This window comes from Chenopodium album, chromosome 27 (assembly GCF_948465745.1).
Source record: "Chenopodium album chromosome 27, dcCheAlbu1.1, whole genome shotgun sequence".
NCBI classification, from domain to species: domain Eukaryota; kingdom Viridiplantae; phylum Streptophyta; class Magnoliopsida; order Caryophyllales; family Amaranthaceae; genus Chenopodium; species Chenopodium album.
In genome coordinates this window covers 1047390-1064422 of record NC_137860.1, presented here as the reverse complement: position 1 = coordinate 1064422, position 17033 = coordinate 1047390, and the positions used below count along the sequence as shown (strand labels likewise).

Here is a 17033-nt window from a genome sequence, read left to right as displayed (position 1 = left end):
GCCTCTGCATTTTTAGGGATATTCTGGACTCAGATTAGTTCCCCTTGAATATGGATGCACAGAGAATTGATACTAATGTTCTTGACTCTAGAAACATCAGAACTGCAATGGTCTCTTGTCTCTGAAGGCCTACCACAATGTTCTTATCTCTAGAGATGTTTGAGGAGGATGACGACACTAAACAAGGAGATTTATCTTAAGGTTCAAACTTTGAAATGAGACTTCTTGGTAGAAGGAAGGATATTGCCAACTTAAGATATTGCTGCCAAAATTGTGTTGCTGGACTTGAATCATTTCCAGTTTGTAGAAAGATACTTGAGTATGGTGTCAAGATATTTTGAAAGCGATAGCCTATGGAATCCCTGATTCCCTGTTGTGCACTCCTAGGCCCCCTATTTTGTATCATCTCTTTTGCTCAAGTTTATATTTTTTTCCCTTGTAAATAAAAACTTATACAAAGAACTATATAGTGGAACATATGTTTTTAAAGCTGTGGCTAGTTTATTGACTTTCTGCCACTTCTGTAATAAGTGGTGTCTTATCTGCATGGTGTGTTTAGAAGCTCCTATTGCATTTAGATGTCTCATGTTTGATTCAGTTAGTTGATGTGTCTCGTCTTTAAGGATCTAAATTCAAGAGTGCCTTTTTTAAAAATTTTTGTTCCCTCTAAATTTATTTTGACCGTTTTGTGATTATTTTAGTTCTAACACTGTTCAAGATTGAATTTGTTCTGCAATTCTTTAATCCTGCTTGGACTGGACTTTCTATGGCAGCAACTTCTATGACATACTATATGCCACTGTAAAATGATGATGCAACTCCATAGAAACTTGGTTTTGGAAAAATTTATGAGAAATTGTTCCAATTAATTAGTAGCTTAGATTGTCACTAGAAATTAAGCAATCAGATAAAGAATTCTTTCATTCTATCCATTCGTATGAGCCTAACTTGTACACTTTATGTAACGTTCTACAACTTATGCTAAGTAAATCTTACTAGTATCGTGACTCGACTTTCTTGTCATTCTAAGCAACATATAAATTAAGTTTTTCTTTTTAGCTTTATAAAATGACTATATGGCAGGTAAAATGACTATATAGCAGGAAAAAAGGAAATAAAAATTGTTTCCTTTTTGATGCTTTGCAGTCCATTAATGTCTATCATACTATATCGGGAGTCTTTCTAGTGAGATATACGTGTCATATTGGCTAATAAATTTCCTTCTTCATGGGTTGCACAGGGTGATGGACTTAAGGTTGGTCGAGCTTTTTGCTTTCTTCCATTGCCTGTAAGAACTGGGTTGACGGTGCAGGTGAATGGGTACTTTGAAGTATCATCAAATCGTCGCGGAATATGGTATGGGGAGGATATGGATAGAAGTGGAAAAATTAGATCTATCTGGAACAGACTTCTTTTGGAGGATGTCATTGCCCCTATTTTTAAAAGCTTACTGCTTGGTGTGCAAGGAATGTTAGGTCCAACAAGCTCATACTATTCCCTATGGCCTGTTGGTGACTTTGAGGAGCCGTGGAGTATACTGATACAGCAAGTATACAAAAACATTGTTCAGGCCCCTGTCTTTTATTCAGATGTTGGAGGGGGGAAATGGGTGTCACCTGCTGAATCTTTTCTTCATGATGAGGAGTATACTGACAAAGAGGAGCTTGCTGATGTCCTCCTGCAGCTTGGAAAGCATATTGTTCGTTTACCTAATCCCGTGCGTAACATGCTTTTGAAATACACCACTGATTTTCAATGGAAAGTGATTACTCCCGACACAGTGAGGTGTTTCATTCGTGACTGTGGTTCAGTAAGTAATCTTGGCAGTGCTCAGAGATTACTTTTGTTAGAATATTGTCTTGAAGACATCTTAGATTCTGATGTTGGAAAGTATGCAAACAACTTGCCTTTGCTCCCCTTGGCAAATGGCAGCTTTGGTTCTTTTTCCGAAGCTTCTCAAGGCACCTCTTATTTCATTTGCAATGAGTTGGAACACAAACTGCTTCAACAGATACCTGACCGAATAGTTGATAGGAATATCCCAAAAAAGATTATGGAAAGACTTTCAGCTGTTGCAGATTGCTCAGGGGCTAATGTACTTGTGTTTAAAGCTGAATACCTTGTCCAGTTATTGCACAAATTCATGCCTCCTGAGTGGAGATTAAAGGGTAAGGTTATTTGGGATCATGAAAGGGGTCAGAATAACCATCCAACTCCATTATGGTTTGTCATATTCTGGCAATATCTCAGGTTGCAATGTGAAAATTTGTCTTTATTTCACGAATGGCCCATCTTACCATCAACTTCGGGGCATCTATATAGATTTTCCAAGCAATCAAAATTGATTATTGTTGAAAAACTTTCTGAGAGATTGAGGTGTGTTCTTGAGAAAGTTGGATGTAAGATATTAGATCCTCAGTATGAAGTTGAGCATCCTGATCTGTCATATTACATTTCTGAAGCCACTGGGCCAGCTGTACTTGAATCGATCTTTGATGTTGTCTCTTCAAGTGGCAGTGTTATGCATACATGTCTTCATGTGCTAGAAGCAGAAGAGAGAAATGAGCTTCGTAAGTTTATTCTTGATCCAAAGTGGTACATTGGTGGGTATATGGGCGACTCTGATAAATGGAAATGCAAAAAGCTTCCCATTTTTAGAGTATATGGAGAAGAATCTAATGATAGCTTCCATTTTGCTGATCTAGTTGAGTCACAAAGATATTTGCCACCAAAGGGTGTTTCAAATTGCTTTCTTGGAAGTGAATTCATATTCACTTCTTCTGATGGTGAAGAAAACGTACTACAGAGATACTATGGATTGCAGCGTATGGGCAAGGCACATTTCTATCGGAGACAAGTTTTTTGTAGGATTAAAGATTTGCCTGCTGAGGATCGTGACCACATCATGCTCTCTATTTTAAAAGATTTGCCACATTTGTGCATTGAGGATTCTGGTTTTAAGGAAGCTGTGAGGAATATTGAATTTGTTCCAACCCATACGGGTTCTACAAAGTGTCCTGGTGCTCTATATGACCCCAGGAATGAAGAGTTACTTGATTTGCTTGAAGATACTGACCTTTTCCCATGTGGTTCTTTTCAAGAATCAGATATTTTGGATGTTCTACAGGGTTTAGGTCTTAAGACATCTGCGTCTCCTGATACAGTAATTCAATGTGCTCGATACATTGAACAAATAAAGCAAGAAGATCCAGATAAGGCATATTTGAAAGGAAAGAATCTTTTGGCATATCTGGAGGTAAATGCACATAGGTGGGCTGCCATTCCACTAAATGATGATCACAGGACACTGAATAGAGTGTTTTCACGAGCTGCAATTGCATTTAGGCCTCGTAATTTGAAATCTGACCTTGAAAAGTTTTGGAATGATCTTCGAATGATTTGTTGGTGCCCAGTTATAGTTACTGCTCCTTATCAAGCTCTACCCTGGCCTGGTGTGTCATCAACAGTTGCTCCTCCGAAGCTTGTAAGACCTAAAACAGATTTGTGGCTTGTGTCAGCTAGTATGCGTATACTAGATGGAGAATGTGCATCAACTATCTTGTCCTATCAACTTGGATGGTCTTCCCCACCCGTTGGAAGTGTGGTTGCTGCGCAAATTCTTGAGTTTGGAAAAGATAACGAGATCGTGACTGATCAAGCTTTCCGCCAACAGTTAGCCCTTGCCATGCCTAGGATATATGCCAGACTGACAGATATGGTTGGTTCAGATGAGATGGACATTATTAAGGTTGTTTTGGAAGGAAGTCGATGGATTTGGGTGGGAGATGGTTTTGCAACTGCAGAAGAGGTTGTTCTTAATGGTCCCTTACATTTGGCTCCTTATATCCGTGTTATTCCTATTGATTTGGCTGTTTTCAAGGAACTTTTTTTGGTGCTCGGAGTGAGGGAATTCTTAAATTTTAACGACTATGCCATGGTTTTGTGTAGAATGGCTACACGAAAAGGGGAGGAGCCTTTGACTGGAGAGGAGCTCACCGCTGCTATTCTTGTTGTGCAGCATTTGGCTGAAGCCCCGTTTCATGAAAAACATGTAATGATCTACTTACCTGATGCATCATGTCGACTCCTTCCTGCATCAGATTTAGTATATAATGATGCTCCCTGGTTGCTTGGATCAGAAGATTTGGACAGTCCTTCAAGTCATGCAAACAGTCTTTTGATGAGTGCAAGACGGTCAGTTCAGAAATTTGTGCACGGTAACATATCAAATGATGTCGCAGAGAAGCTTGGTGTCTGCTCACTACGGAGATCATTGCTTGCTGAGAGTGCCGATTCAATGAATTTGAGTCTATCGGGGGCTGCTGAAGCTTTTGGTCAGCATGAAGCATTAACCACTAGACTGAAACATATACTTGAGATGTATGCGGATGGACCTGGAATTCTTTTTGAGCTGGTACAGAATGCTGAGGATGCTGGAGCTTCAGAGGTTATCTTTCTATTGGATAAAACTCAATATAAAACTTCATCTTTGCTTTCACCTGAGATGGCTGACTGGCAGGGCCCTGCTTTATATTGTTATAATGACTCCATCTTTAGCCCACAGGATCTTTACTCAATTTCACGTATTGGTCAAGATAGCAAACTGGAGAAGCCTTTTGCAATTGGTAGGTTTGGGCTAGGATTTAATTGTGTTTACCATTTTACTGACATTCCTTCATTTGTATCTGGGGAAAACATTGTGATGTTTGATCCACATGCATGCAACTTGCCTGGAATTTCCCCTTCTCACCCTGGCCTGCGTATTAAGTTTGTTGGGAGAAGGATTCTTGAACAATTTCCGGATCAATTCACACCATTTTTGCACTTTGGCTGTGACTTACAAAATCAGTTTCCTGGTACACTCTTCCGGTTCCCGCTTAGGACAGCCAGCACCGCCCCTCGAAGTCAAATAAAACAAGAAGGATATGAACCTGAAGATGTCACATCACTTTTCTCTTCATTTTCCAAGATTGTTTCTGAGACTCTTCTTTTTCTACGCAGAGTGAAATCCATATCCCTATTTGTGAAGGATGGATCGAATTCAGAATTGCAGCTAGTACACCGAGTGCAAAGGCATACTGTCCTTGAGCCAGAACGTCCTCCACATGCTCTCCAACATATGTTTGATTATCTGAATGGGATCCAGCTGTGCAAGGTGGATAAAAATCAGCTTCTTGATAAGTTGAGAGGATATGGGGATGAGAATCTACCCAGGAGATTACAGAAGGTTGTGGTTAGAGAACAATCCTCATCTGATGATGTATCACATGTGTGGATGATGAGTGAGTGTTTAGGTAGTGGACTGGACAAAAATTCTGCTGTTACTAAGTTAAGGTCTCACAAGGGCATTCCTTGGGCAGCTGTTGCTGCCTACTTGCAGTCTTCTAAGGTTGATGCTGAGTCATGTGATTCCACACTAGATGATAGATCTCTTGCCAATTTGTCTATTACTTCTCAAGATGTGGAATTGTCTGCTCAATATCGAAAGAATTTTGAGGGTCGTGCCTTCTGCTTCCTACCTTTGCCAATAAGCACTGGTATTCCAGCCCATGTTAATGCCTACTTTGAATTGTCATCTAATCGGAGAGATATTTGGTTTGGTAATGATATGTCAGGCGGTGGAAGAACACGTTCTGACTGGAATATATACCTCCTTGAGCATGTTGCTGCCCCAGCATATGCTCACTTGCTTGAAAAGCTGGCTATGGAAGTTGGTTCTAATGATTGGTTCCTCTCCTTTTGGCCGACAAAATTAGGAGGGGAACCTTGGTCATCTGTGGTTCAAAAGCTATACATGTTTATAGCTGATTTTGATGTTCGTGTTCTTCACACTCAAGCTAGAGGTGGTCAGTGGATCTCAGCAAAACAAGGTTTATTTCCTGATTTTACTTTTGAGAAGATGCCTCAACTTGCTGATGCATTGTCAAATGTTGGCTTACCTCTGGTCACTGTTTCTCAAGCCCTTGTTGATAGATTTGTGGAAGTCCGTCCTTCTTTACATTTTTTGACACCACAATTGCTTAGGATGTTGTTAATTCGGCGCAAATGTAAATTTACTGAGAGAAGTGCATTAAATTTGACACTTCAGTATTGCTTATTTGATTTGGAAAAACCTATTCAGTCTAATTGTTTGTATGGTTTACCTTTAATTCCACTGTCAAATGGCTCATCTACAACATTTAATCCAAGAGGCGTGGATGAAAGAATTTACATTGCACATGACAATGAATATGATCTTCTCAAAGATTCCATTCCAAATCAATTGGTTGATAAGGCAATTCCAGAAGAAGTTTATTTGAAATTATGTGACATAGCACAGAATGAGGATTCCAATGTTTCTTTTCTAACTTGTCATCTGCTTGAAAAGCTTTTTCTCCGGATACTTCCAGTAGATTGGCAAAATGCTAAACAAGTCAAGTGGGCCCCTGGTCATGCTCAGCAACCCTCTTTAGAATGGATGAGATTGCTGTGGAGTTATCTGAGATCAAGTTGTGATGATCTCTCAGTGTTTTCCAAGTGGCCTGTCCTGCCAGTTGGAACTGATCTTCTCATGCAGCTTGTTAAAAACTCAAATATCATTGAAGATGAAGGATGGAGTGAAATCATTTCATCATTGCTGGTAAAAGTAGGGTGCCTTTTTCTTAGACGTGATTTCGCTATTGAACATCCGCAATTGAAGAACTATGTTCAGGCACCGACTGCAACTGGTATACTGAATGCATTTCTGGCCGTAGCTGGTAGTTTAGAGAATGTTGATAGGCTCTTTGCTGATTCCTCAGAAAGAGAGTTGCATGAATTAAGGAACTTTATTCTGCAGTCCAAGTGGTTTGTTGAAGGTGAAATGCATGACATAAATATTGAGGTCATTAAACGTATTCCTATGTTTGAGTCATGCAGAAGTAGAAAATTAGTTAGCCTGAGTAGAGGTATCAAATGGCTTAAACCAAGTGGCTTGCGTGAGGAACTTATAGATGATGACTTTGTTCGTTCTGAATCAGAGGGAGAGAGAATAATATTAAACAGATATCTGGATGTTCAAGAACTTTCCAAAGCAGATTTTTATAAAAATTATGTGCTGAATCACATGCCGGATTTCCATTCATCACAAGGTGCACTTTCTGCTATTTTACATGAAGTAAAACTGCTGACTGAGGAGGATGTCTCAATTAAGGATGCACTTTCAAACACTCCATTTGTTTTGTCTTGCAATGGTTCATGGCAACAGCCTTCCAGGTATGACATAACTTTTATAACCCTTCATGCTTTTATCTCTTCTTTAAAATATTCAAAAGCTAATTATAACTCTACATTGCTTAGTGTTTGGGTTGCTTCTAACTGTGTGGGATTTTCTATTATTAATACCTGTCACTGGGACTTTAATGAGAAATGGAGGCAAGATCTCCCTGTTCTAATTGAAGATTCTAAAACATGAAAAGACAGTACTTCTTTATAATTAAAACCATACTCAAGTGGAGTTACTAGTTACACGAAGGATAAGGGGAAGAAATTTATTTAGAAAAATGTCTTGAGATTTGTGTTTCCTTTCTAGTTTCTGTTTTTGGCCTTTGGGATTTTTTTGTGTATTTTTTTAAATTTTTTTTTGGATAATACACGTGATTTATATGTACGGTGTTCTTATGGCTTCTTATTGAGCAATGTTTTTTTTTCTTTTACTTTATCACAGTTTGGCATTACCATTGTTTCTTGTATTATTTTCCTTTGTGATAAATTTTTAACTTAATATATCTATTATCTGATGAAAGAGTTTGTATGCATAGATCTTTTTTAATCATAATATATCTGAATAGTTTCTTCATGTGCAATATTGACAGGCTTTATGATCCTCGTGTTCCTGAGCTGCACCTGCTGCTGCACAAAGAAGTTTTCTTTCCTGCTAAAGAATTTTCTGATCCTGAGACACTGGATATGTTATCTGGCTTGGGAATGAAGCAAAGCTTGGGTTATACTGGGCTGCTTGATTGTGCAAGGACAGTTTCACTTTTGAATGATTCCAGGGACTCAGAAACATGTACTCATGGAAGAAGGTTGCTTGCTTGTTTAGATGCTCTAGGATCGAAGCTTTCAATAGAGGACGGAGAAGAGTCTTCAAAGTTGTTTGAAGAAGAATTCCACTCTATGATTTACAAGGATGACTGTGATGTTTCTGCATTTTTAGGTAGCTTTGTTGATGCTAAGCCACCAGAAGAATTTTGGTCAGAGCTTAAATCTATTTACTGGTGTCCTATATATGTCAATCCGCCTCTGCATGGTCTTCCATGGCTGAAGTCCAGTGACCTTGCAGAAGCCCCCACCATGGTGAGACCTAAATCGGACATGTGGATGGTATCATCTACTATGCATGTATTAGATGCTGATTGCTGCTCTACACTTGTTAAAAGCAAATTGGGTTGGATGGATCGCCCTAGTGTGCAAGTCTTAACAAATCAACTGGTTGAATTGAGCAAATTATATTGCCAGCTCGAGTTAGATTCCGTTGTTGACCCTACTTTTGATGCTGAGTTGCAGAAGGGCATCACGTTATTGTATTCAATAATGCAAGAGTATATCAATACTGAGGATTTTATGATCTTGAAGTCATCTCTTGAAGGAATTTCTTGGGTTTGGATTGGTGATGGTTTTGTGTCCCCAAATGATCTTGCATTTGATTCACCTGTTAAATTTCAGCCTTACTTATATGTGGTTCCATCTGAATTGTCAAGCTTTAGAGATCTTCTTTTAGCCATGGGTGTGAAACTTAATTTTGAGGTTACTGACTATTTCCGAGCTCTGGACAAGTTGCAGACTGATATAAAAGGATCTGCCCTATCAGATGATCAGTTATTTTTCGTGCATTGTGTTCTTGAAGCTGTTGCTGATTGCTTTTCAGACATGCCACCAGCTGAGGTTTCAAGCTCTCATTTATTAATTCCGGATGCTTCTGGTATTCTGACATATTCCAAAGATCTTGTCTTCAATGATGCACCATGGATGGAAAACAACATCTCAATCGGAAAAAAATTTGTTCACCCAAGGATAAATAATGATTTGGCATTAATGTTGGGAGTGCAATCACTTAGGTGCATGTCTTTGGTTGATGAGGAGATGGCAAAAGATTTAGTCTGCATGGATTTTGCTAGAATAAGTGAGCTTCTAACGCTATATGCTAGTCACGAATTTTTGTTGTTTGACCTCCTTGAGTTGGCCGATAGCTGCTACACAAAGAAAATGCACATAATCTTTGACAAAAGGGAACATCCTCGCCAGTCTCTATTGCAGCATAATCTAGGTAAGTAACGTTGTAGCCTATAAAAAAAGGTGCTGCTCTGCAAGTTGATCATTTAGAGTCAATACTAAAAGTATTATTCAATATTTTTATCTAACTTCTATTGTAATGATGTGCAGGTGATTTTCAGGGGCCTGCTTTACTAGTTATCTTTGAAGGTGCTGGCTTAAGTAGGGAGGAAGTTACTAGCCTACAATTCCTCCCCCCATGGAGACTTCGGGGTGATACTCTTAATTATGGTTTAGGTTTGCTTAGCTCTTTTTCTGTCTGTGATCTCCTATCAGTGATGTCTGGGGGCTACTACTATATATTTGATCCACGTGGTTTAGTGCTTGCACCTTCCTCTAGTCATTCGCCTGGAGCAAAAGTGTTCTCTTTAGCTGGTATCTATTTCTGGTTACCCTTTGTGCTGCTGTTTTACCTTTCGTAATGCTCTTATTTGATTTTCCATAAGTACTCTCTTTGTCTCATAGTAATTTTTTTAGTTTCCTTTTAGGCATTATTTTTTCCACATTACATTAATGATTTATATTTTTGGGCTGGTAATTTAATTGTGAATTTTAGCAGAACTTGATGCAGGATTTCAATTTGCATACTAGTTTAGCATTAATATTTTACTAAAGTCTTTCTATTATTTATTAGTATAGAAGGGTAGGGAAGTTTAACCATATTTTTTCTTCACTTGCTTTAGTATATGTGCCAAACCAAAATTTGAAATTTGAACGGGAGAGGGAATATATATTTTGTTGTGACCAGAAATTTGACTTATGATTGTGTGCCAAAACAATTGTAACTTCGTCAAATGACTTGCATTGTAGATCTTGACAAGTAACATTCATCCAATAAGGTGAAGTAAGAAACTCGGTTTGGGTACAGTCTTCTTATTGTACCTTACTTTTGATGGTTTATGCTTGATTTAGATATAAGGATAATACTATAATCATAATGATATTGACTTTCGGTTTGAGTGTTAGGGTTCTTGAATTTCTCATTTCAACTTCATGTATACAGTTGGAATCATTATGCTTCATCTGATGTCATTTTAGGTACTAACTTGACTGAGCGATTTCGAGATCAATTTTCTCCTATGCTCGGAGGCCAAAATATGATATTCTCTTCCGATATGACCATTATCCGCATGCCACTTTCGTCTGAGTTTATGACCGAAGAACCTGAAGCTGGATTTCATAAAATAAAGCAGATATATGACAGATTTGTGGAGCATGGATCTCGTGTACTTTTATCCCTGAAGTCAGTCTTGCAGGTAATCTCTTTTTATTTTATCCAGTGTGCTATATAATCATTTTGTGCTGAGAAAGAGGCAGAGGAAATTATGTTCTGTTGAGGTTAAATCTTAATTTAAGCCCTGAAAACTTTATTTTTTTTTCTTGGAGGACTTTAAAGTCCCTTCATGGTGAACCTTATTTGGAATTTGGATAGAGAGTAAGGAACCAACCATAACCTGACCCAAGAAAATAAAATAAAATGGTCATTTAACCAAACCAAATCCGATCTATTATCTTAAAGTTGATACCCATTATGACCCTTGAATGTTATTCGAAATGAATGTTATTCGTACTTGAACCAAACCTGACTCGATGAATATCTAAAACCCATGTACCCAATGTAGACTCAAGTATAGAAGATTGGAACCTGAACCACACCCGAATTGAGAATAACCTGAAAGTTGATTAATTCCGAATACCCATGACTTAACCTAATCTTTTATCGATTTGACCAACAACTAAACAATACACTTCTTGCTTATTAAAGTACAAGTGGTCTTTAAAAATTTTGTAACCAAGTACGGGTAACTATTTATGACTTAACAACTATTTGTTAATCAAGAAAACCATCTTATATCACATTATAAGTATTATTTAAAGACCTATTGACTAAGAGGCGATCATTTGCGGCTTGGGCGGGTAGCAAGTCGGGCTTATGTTTATTTTTTTTCCCAACGGGCTTTATGTAGCAAACCCAAACCCTTTTATATGGGCTTGATACTTGTCCATGCCCACTTATTGGGCCAGGCTTGCCCGTGGGCTAATGGGCCTTAAATTTTTGTTTTATTTATTATAACACTAATTAATCTTTTAATTATTTACCTATGCTAAAATTATTTTGGTAGAGTTGTCTTAATGTTTTTTGTTCACAAATGATAATAGAAATTTTTTTAAAAAAAAAGGTTGAAATTATGACATGTTATAAAGAAAAAACTTATTTAATAAGTGTTAATGATAAAATATAAAACTAAAATAAATAATTGTAATTAATAAAAGCTTTTTGTTCAATATACTCTCTTTGTATTTATTTTCTAAAATACACAAATTATGTCATAATTAACTAACTAAATAAAATAATTAAACTATTATTATTATTATTATTTTAATAAACGGGTCGGGCAGGCTAGCCCACGATACATATTTTCTTGTCCATACCTGTCCATTTATATTAACGGGCCGTTCCTAGCCCACCCAAATATCCAATTTTTTTCAAAAAGATTGTCCAAGCCCGCCCTTTTGCAGGCCAGGTTGGACGGGCCCGCCCATGAACAGCTAGTATTGAGTACTGAGCTAGTGAAATTCTGAACAATCTAACACTGTTACCAAAGGACCATTAGTAACAACACAATGGTAACTCTAGCTTGCATGTAACAACACAATGGTAGTTCTATACTTTTATTAATGTGAATACTCTGTGCTCATAAAGAAATATGATGACTTAGCTTGCAAATTATGACACTATGTTTTGCCGCTATGGCTAAGTACTGTTTCAACAACATTTCAACTGAAAGAAACTGCATCTATTGAATAATAACATTTAATTGCTTTTTTTTGTTTGTTTTGGTTGTGTGTGGATGAGGTGTCACTATTATATATTTGTTTCTTTTATTGTAACAGCTTCATTTCACCTAAGATGCTTGGTACTTATACATATGATGGAGATTGATTGCAGGTGTCATTGTCTAGGTGGGAAGAAGGAAACCTACAACCTTCAGAAGATTATGCGGTTTGTATTGATTCATCATCAGCCAGATTAAGGAATCCTTTTTCTGAAAAGAAATGGAGGAAATTCCAGATATCTAGGCTGTTTAGCAGCTCTAATGCTGCCTCTAAGATGAATGTGATTGACATCACTTGTCGCCAAGGAGAAAATAAAGTTTCTGACCAGTGGGTCACTGCTCTGAGTATGGGTTCTGGGCAAACAAGAAATATGGCCCTCGATAGGTAAGTTACAGATGATAATAAGCATGGTTTCTAGTTTATTTTTTCTTTTGAATTTGTATTTGAATTTAAATGACCCACATTTGTCTTCTCTTCTACCCATCTCACTCTTATGGCCTTAGTTACAAGATTAATATCAATCTTTATGTCTTCATTAAGTTTAACTTGCTTGCTGATTACTTTCTTTGATTTATTTACTTTAAGTCCATACTCCATTGTTGCTGCTTTGTTACTCTCTCTGTTCCTAATCTATGGTTACGTTGGGTTTTTTCATGGGTGTTAAGAAAACTGCTTTGGGAGTAGGTAAACTGCGATTATTTATTTTGGATATAGATAATTGATTTGGTGAATGGGAATAGTTGCTTTGGAATTATGTAAATAATTTTGTAAATGGGAATAGTTGCATTGGAAGTCGGTAAATATGAGGGTAAGTGTGAAAATATTGTTGGAAGTAGACACGTAACCAAAGAAAGAACGCTCCCAAAATAGAAACATAACCATAGATTAGGAACGGAGGGAGTACAAACTTTGTATAGTTTTATACTGCACATACTACTTTGAGTTTCATAGAATTTTCACAGGTGCTATTTACATGACGGTAAGAATTTTTTCACATATAATTTGATGTTGGTCTCTACATTTTGGCTCAAATTCCCTTGTTGAAAACTTAACACTTCATATGGATATGGACACTTACAGTTTTGCTGAAATTAAGAATTTTAATTACTTTTACATGCATGTATAACATTGGAAAATATCTCTGTCCACATGTAATGAACACAATTTGAATTGTAATTGTTCACCCAAACTTGTTTATATTTTTTCATGTCAGACTCTTGGACCCTAACCCAAGTCTTGACACTCAAATCTGAATTAGTGCTACAGGTTTAATATATACCTCCTCCGTCTTTTTTAATTGCACCATTTTCCTTATTGGGAAGTTGCATATAAATTTCACCATTTCCTTATTTGGTATGTTTTATTCATTTTTTTGCTTGTGTTTACACACATAAGACCCTAGATTCCCTTGTTCACATGTAATTACAAGATCAACAACCATTATTACCCCACCTTTTCTCTCTCTCTCATTAGGTACCTATGTAATTGCTCATTCAACATATTTTATATAATTTTGTATGTTCCTAACTTGTTCAGGCGTTATCTGGCGTATAACCTCACACCTGTTGCTGGAGTTGCAGTTCATGTATCTCGAAATGGTCATCCTGCTGATTTATCCCATTCAAGCTGTGTTATGTCTCCTCTTCCTTTGTCTCCAAAGATAGACATACCTGTTACATTATTGGGATACTTTCTCGTCCGTCACAATAGAGGTCGTTTTCTTTTTAAAGTTCAAGAAGGTTATGAAGTGCAACCTGATGCTGGAAGTCAGTTGATAGAGGCGTGGAACAAAGAGTTGATGGCTTGCATTCGTGATTCCTATATTGAGATCACTATGGTAATGCAGAAAATGAGACGAGGATCTGCAGATGAGCCAAGTGCTGGACATGCAGTTGATCTTGCTTTTAAAAAATTCAGTGATCATCTTTATTCTTTGTGGCCAAGATCAGATTTGCATTCACAGAATGATCAACCAGGTGGTGATAATTTTGCTTCAGTAAAAGTGCCTAAAGCAGACTGGGAATGCATAGTTGAACGTGTAATAAGGCCATTCTATGTACGCCTTGCTGACCTTCCAGTGTGGCCGCTCTATTCTGGGAATCTGGTGAGAGTTGAAGAAGGTATGTTTCTGTCACAACCTGGGAATGGAGTTGGTGAGAGTTTGCTTCCGGCCACGGTTTGTAATTTTGTCAAGGAGCACTATCCAGTGTTTTCTGTGCCTTGGTATCTCATAAGTGAGCTTCAATTGGTGGGAGTTACAGTTCGAGAAATAAAACCAAAAATGGTTCGTGATCTTCTTAGGGTTTCCTCAACATCTATGGTTCTCCGGTCAATGGAGACATTTGTTGATGTTCTTGAGTATTGCTTGTCAGACATCCACCTTCCTGAGTCTTCTGGTTCCAGTGAAGGTGACACATCTGTAGACTTTAATTCCTTTCCACAAGCAAACAGATTAGTTGATGGAAGTTCAACATCATTGGCTAGCATACGTGGACTTCATGGAGTATCTACTCATAGTCCAACAAGCTCAGGAGCAGATGCACTTGAAATGATGTCAAGTTTAGGAAAGGCCCTCTTTGATTTTGGACGAGGAGTAGTTGAAGACATAGGAAAAACTGGAAATCCAACAGCTCAAAGGGATAGAATCACAAATGTTAATAGTTTTAATGTTGCCCATGGTGGAAATAAGTTTTTGTCTATAGCAGCTGAGCTGAGAGGCCTGCCATGCCCCACTGCGGCGAATAATTTAGCAAGGCTGGGAATTACTGATCTTTGGGTTGGAAACAATGATCAGCAGATGCTATTGCGGCCTTTGTTGGGAAAGTTTATTCACCTTAAGATATTGGAGCGTCCTACTTTAGCTGATATATTTTTTGATGTCTCTCTGCAATCATTGTTGAAATTGCATAAGCTTTCCCTTCATTTACTAGCTAATCATATGAAGTTGCTTTTCCATGAAAGTTGGGTGAAACACGTTATGAACTCAAATATGGCTCCATGGTTTTCTTGGGATAATTGCACAGACTCTGGTGGAGAAGCTGGTCCGAGTCCTGATTGGATTAGACTCTTCTGGAAGAATTTTGATGGGTCTTCAGATGATCTTTCACTCTTTTCAGACTGGCCCTTGATTCCTGCATTTCTTGGTAGGCCGGTATTGTGCCGTATAAGAGAGCGTGATCTTGTTTTTATTCCACCCATCTCTACATTGCCATCTTCTGGCAACGATGTTTTGGAAATGGAGTCATCTGTGAACATGCTAAGTGGACTGACTATAGATCCTTCATCTCTTTCTGAAACTGTCCGACCATACTATCTGGCTTTTAGAGAGGCTCAGAGTAGGTACCCTTGGCTGTTGTCATTTCTAAATCAATGCAATATACCTATATATGATCCTGCTTTTTTGGATTGTGCTGGTCCCTGTGATTGCCTCCCCTCTGCTGGCCAATCACTAGGACGAGTAATTGCTTTAAAGCTTGTTGTAGCTAAACGAGCTGGTTATTTCTCTGAACTTACCTCTTTTCCAGCTTCAGATTGTGAAGAGCTTTTCAATCTTTTTGTCTCAGACTTCCTCATTAATAGGTCCAACTATGGTAGAGAGGAACTGGATGTATTACGCGAATTGCCGATATACAAGACAGTAGTGGGGTCGTATACACAATTACATGGTAACGACCTTTGTGTAATCGCATCTAATTCATTTCTGAAACCATATGATGATCATTGCCTTTCCTATACCATGGAATCTGATGAAAGTTTGCTACTTAGAGCTCTGGGTGTTCCTGAATTGCATGATCAGCAAATTCTAGTACGGTTTGCTTTGCCTGGATTTGAAGGTAAAAGCCAGTCTCAACAGGAAGACATATTAATTTACATTTATATGAATTGGCAAGAGCTTCAAATTGAATCTTCTGTGGTGGATGCTCTCAAGGAGACTCATTTTGTAAGAAATGCTGACGAGTTTTCATTGGAGTTGTCTAAACCACAGGATCTATTTGATCCAAATGATGCTTTGTTAACCTCGGTATTTTCTGGTGAACGAAAGAGATTTCCTGGGGAACGCTTCACGACAGATGGATGGCTTCAGATTCTGAGAAAATTAGGTCTGCGATCAGCAACTGAAGCAGATGTGATGCTTGAGTGTGCTAGGAGGGTAGAGTTTCTTGGTTCTGAGTGTGTTGAACAAAATCAAGATCTTGGAGAGTTTGATGGGAACCCTGGTAATTCTCATAATGAACTGTCTTCAGAGATATGGTCATTAGCTGAATCTCTTGTTGAAGCTGTTTTTTCAAACTTTGCTGTGCTTTACAGCAACAACTTCTGCAATGCTTTTGGTAAGATTGCTTGTGTACCTTCAGAAAGAGGCTTTCCTAATGTTGGTGGTAAGAGGGGTGGAAAGCGGGTGCTTTCATCATACAGTGAAGCCATATTGTTGAAAGATTGGCCATTGGCTTGGAGTTGTGCTCCCATCCTTTTGAGGCCTAATGTAGTTCCACCTGAATACTCTTGGGGAGCATTATACCTGAAGAGCCCTCCATCATTTTCTACAGTGTTGAAACATTTGCAGGTAAAATGCTTGATTTAAATTCAAAATAGCTTGAAACTCGTGTTTTTTAAAAAATGCAGTATAAAAAACACTAATGTGACACCATCATATTATCTTCAAAATCTCTTTATCTTATAGGTTTGTATTAGTATGTGATTATATGACTTTAGTTTTGATCTCTTTCGACAGGTATGAAGATTATGATTTTTTGAATTATGTAGAAAAAATTATGTTCCTTTTTTTTTTTGTGTGTGTTCCACCCACATTCCATTATGATCCATTCTTTAAGTTCTGCCCACTATCACTTTATACGTAATGCATCAGGCTTAGGGGTAGGGGCATTCTAGGCAATGCAAATAAA

The 17033-nt window shown here is 37.9% G+C and overlaps 1 protein-coding gene across 2 annotated transcripts in view; it reads left to right on the top strand.

Moving 5' to 3' along the window:
* The window catches only part of LOC145621574 (uncharacterized), a 29003-nt gene that overhangs the window by 4785 nt on the left and 7185 nt on the right, over positions 1-17033 (top strand). The window contains exons 3-9 of one of the 2 annotated variants that reach the window (XM_081676298.1): positions 1241-7233; positions 7833-9286; positions 9403-9666; positions 10330-10547; positions 12242-12513; positions 13666-16346; positions 16438-16687. In XM_081676298.1, the coding sequence (XP_081532424.1) occupies positions 1241-7233; positions 7833-9286; positions 9403-9666; positions 10330-10547; positions 12242-12513; positions 13666-16346; positions 16438-16562 (11007 nt within the window). In that variant the 3' untranslated portion in view covers positions 16563-16687. Of the gene's footprint in view, positions 1-1240; positions 7234-7832; positions 9287-9402; positions 9667-10329; positions 10548-12241; positions 12514-13665; positions 16694-17033 lie in introns of those variants that run through there. The other variant, XM_081676297.1, reaches the window with a different exon arrangement.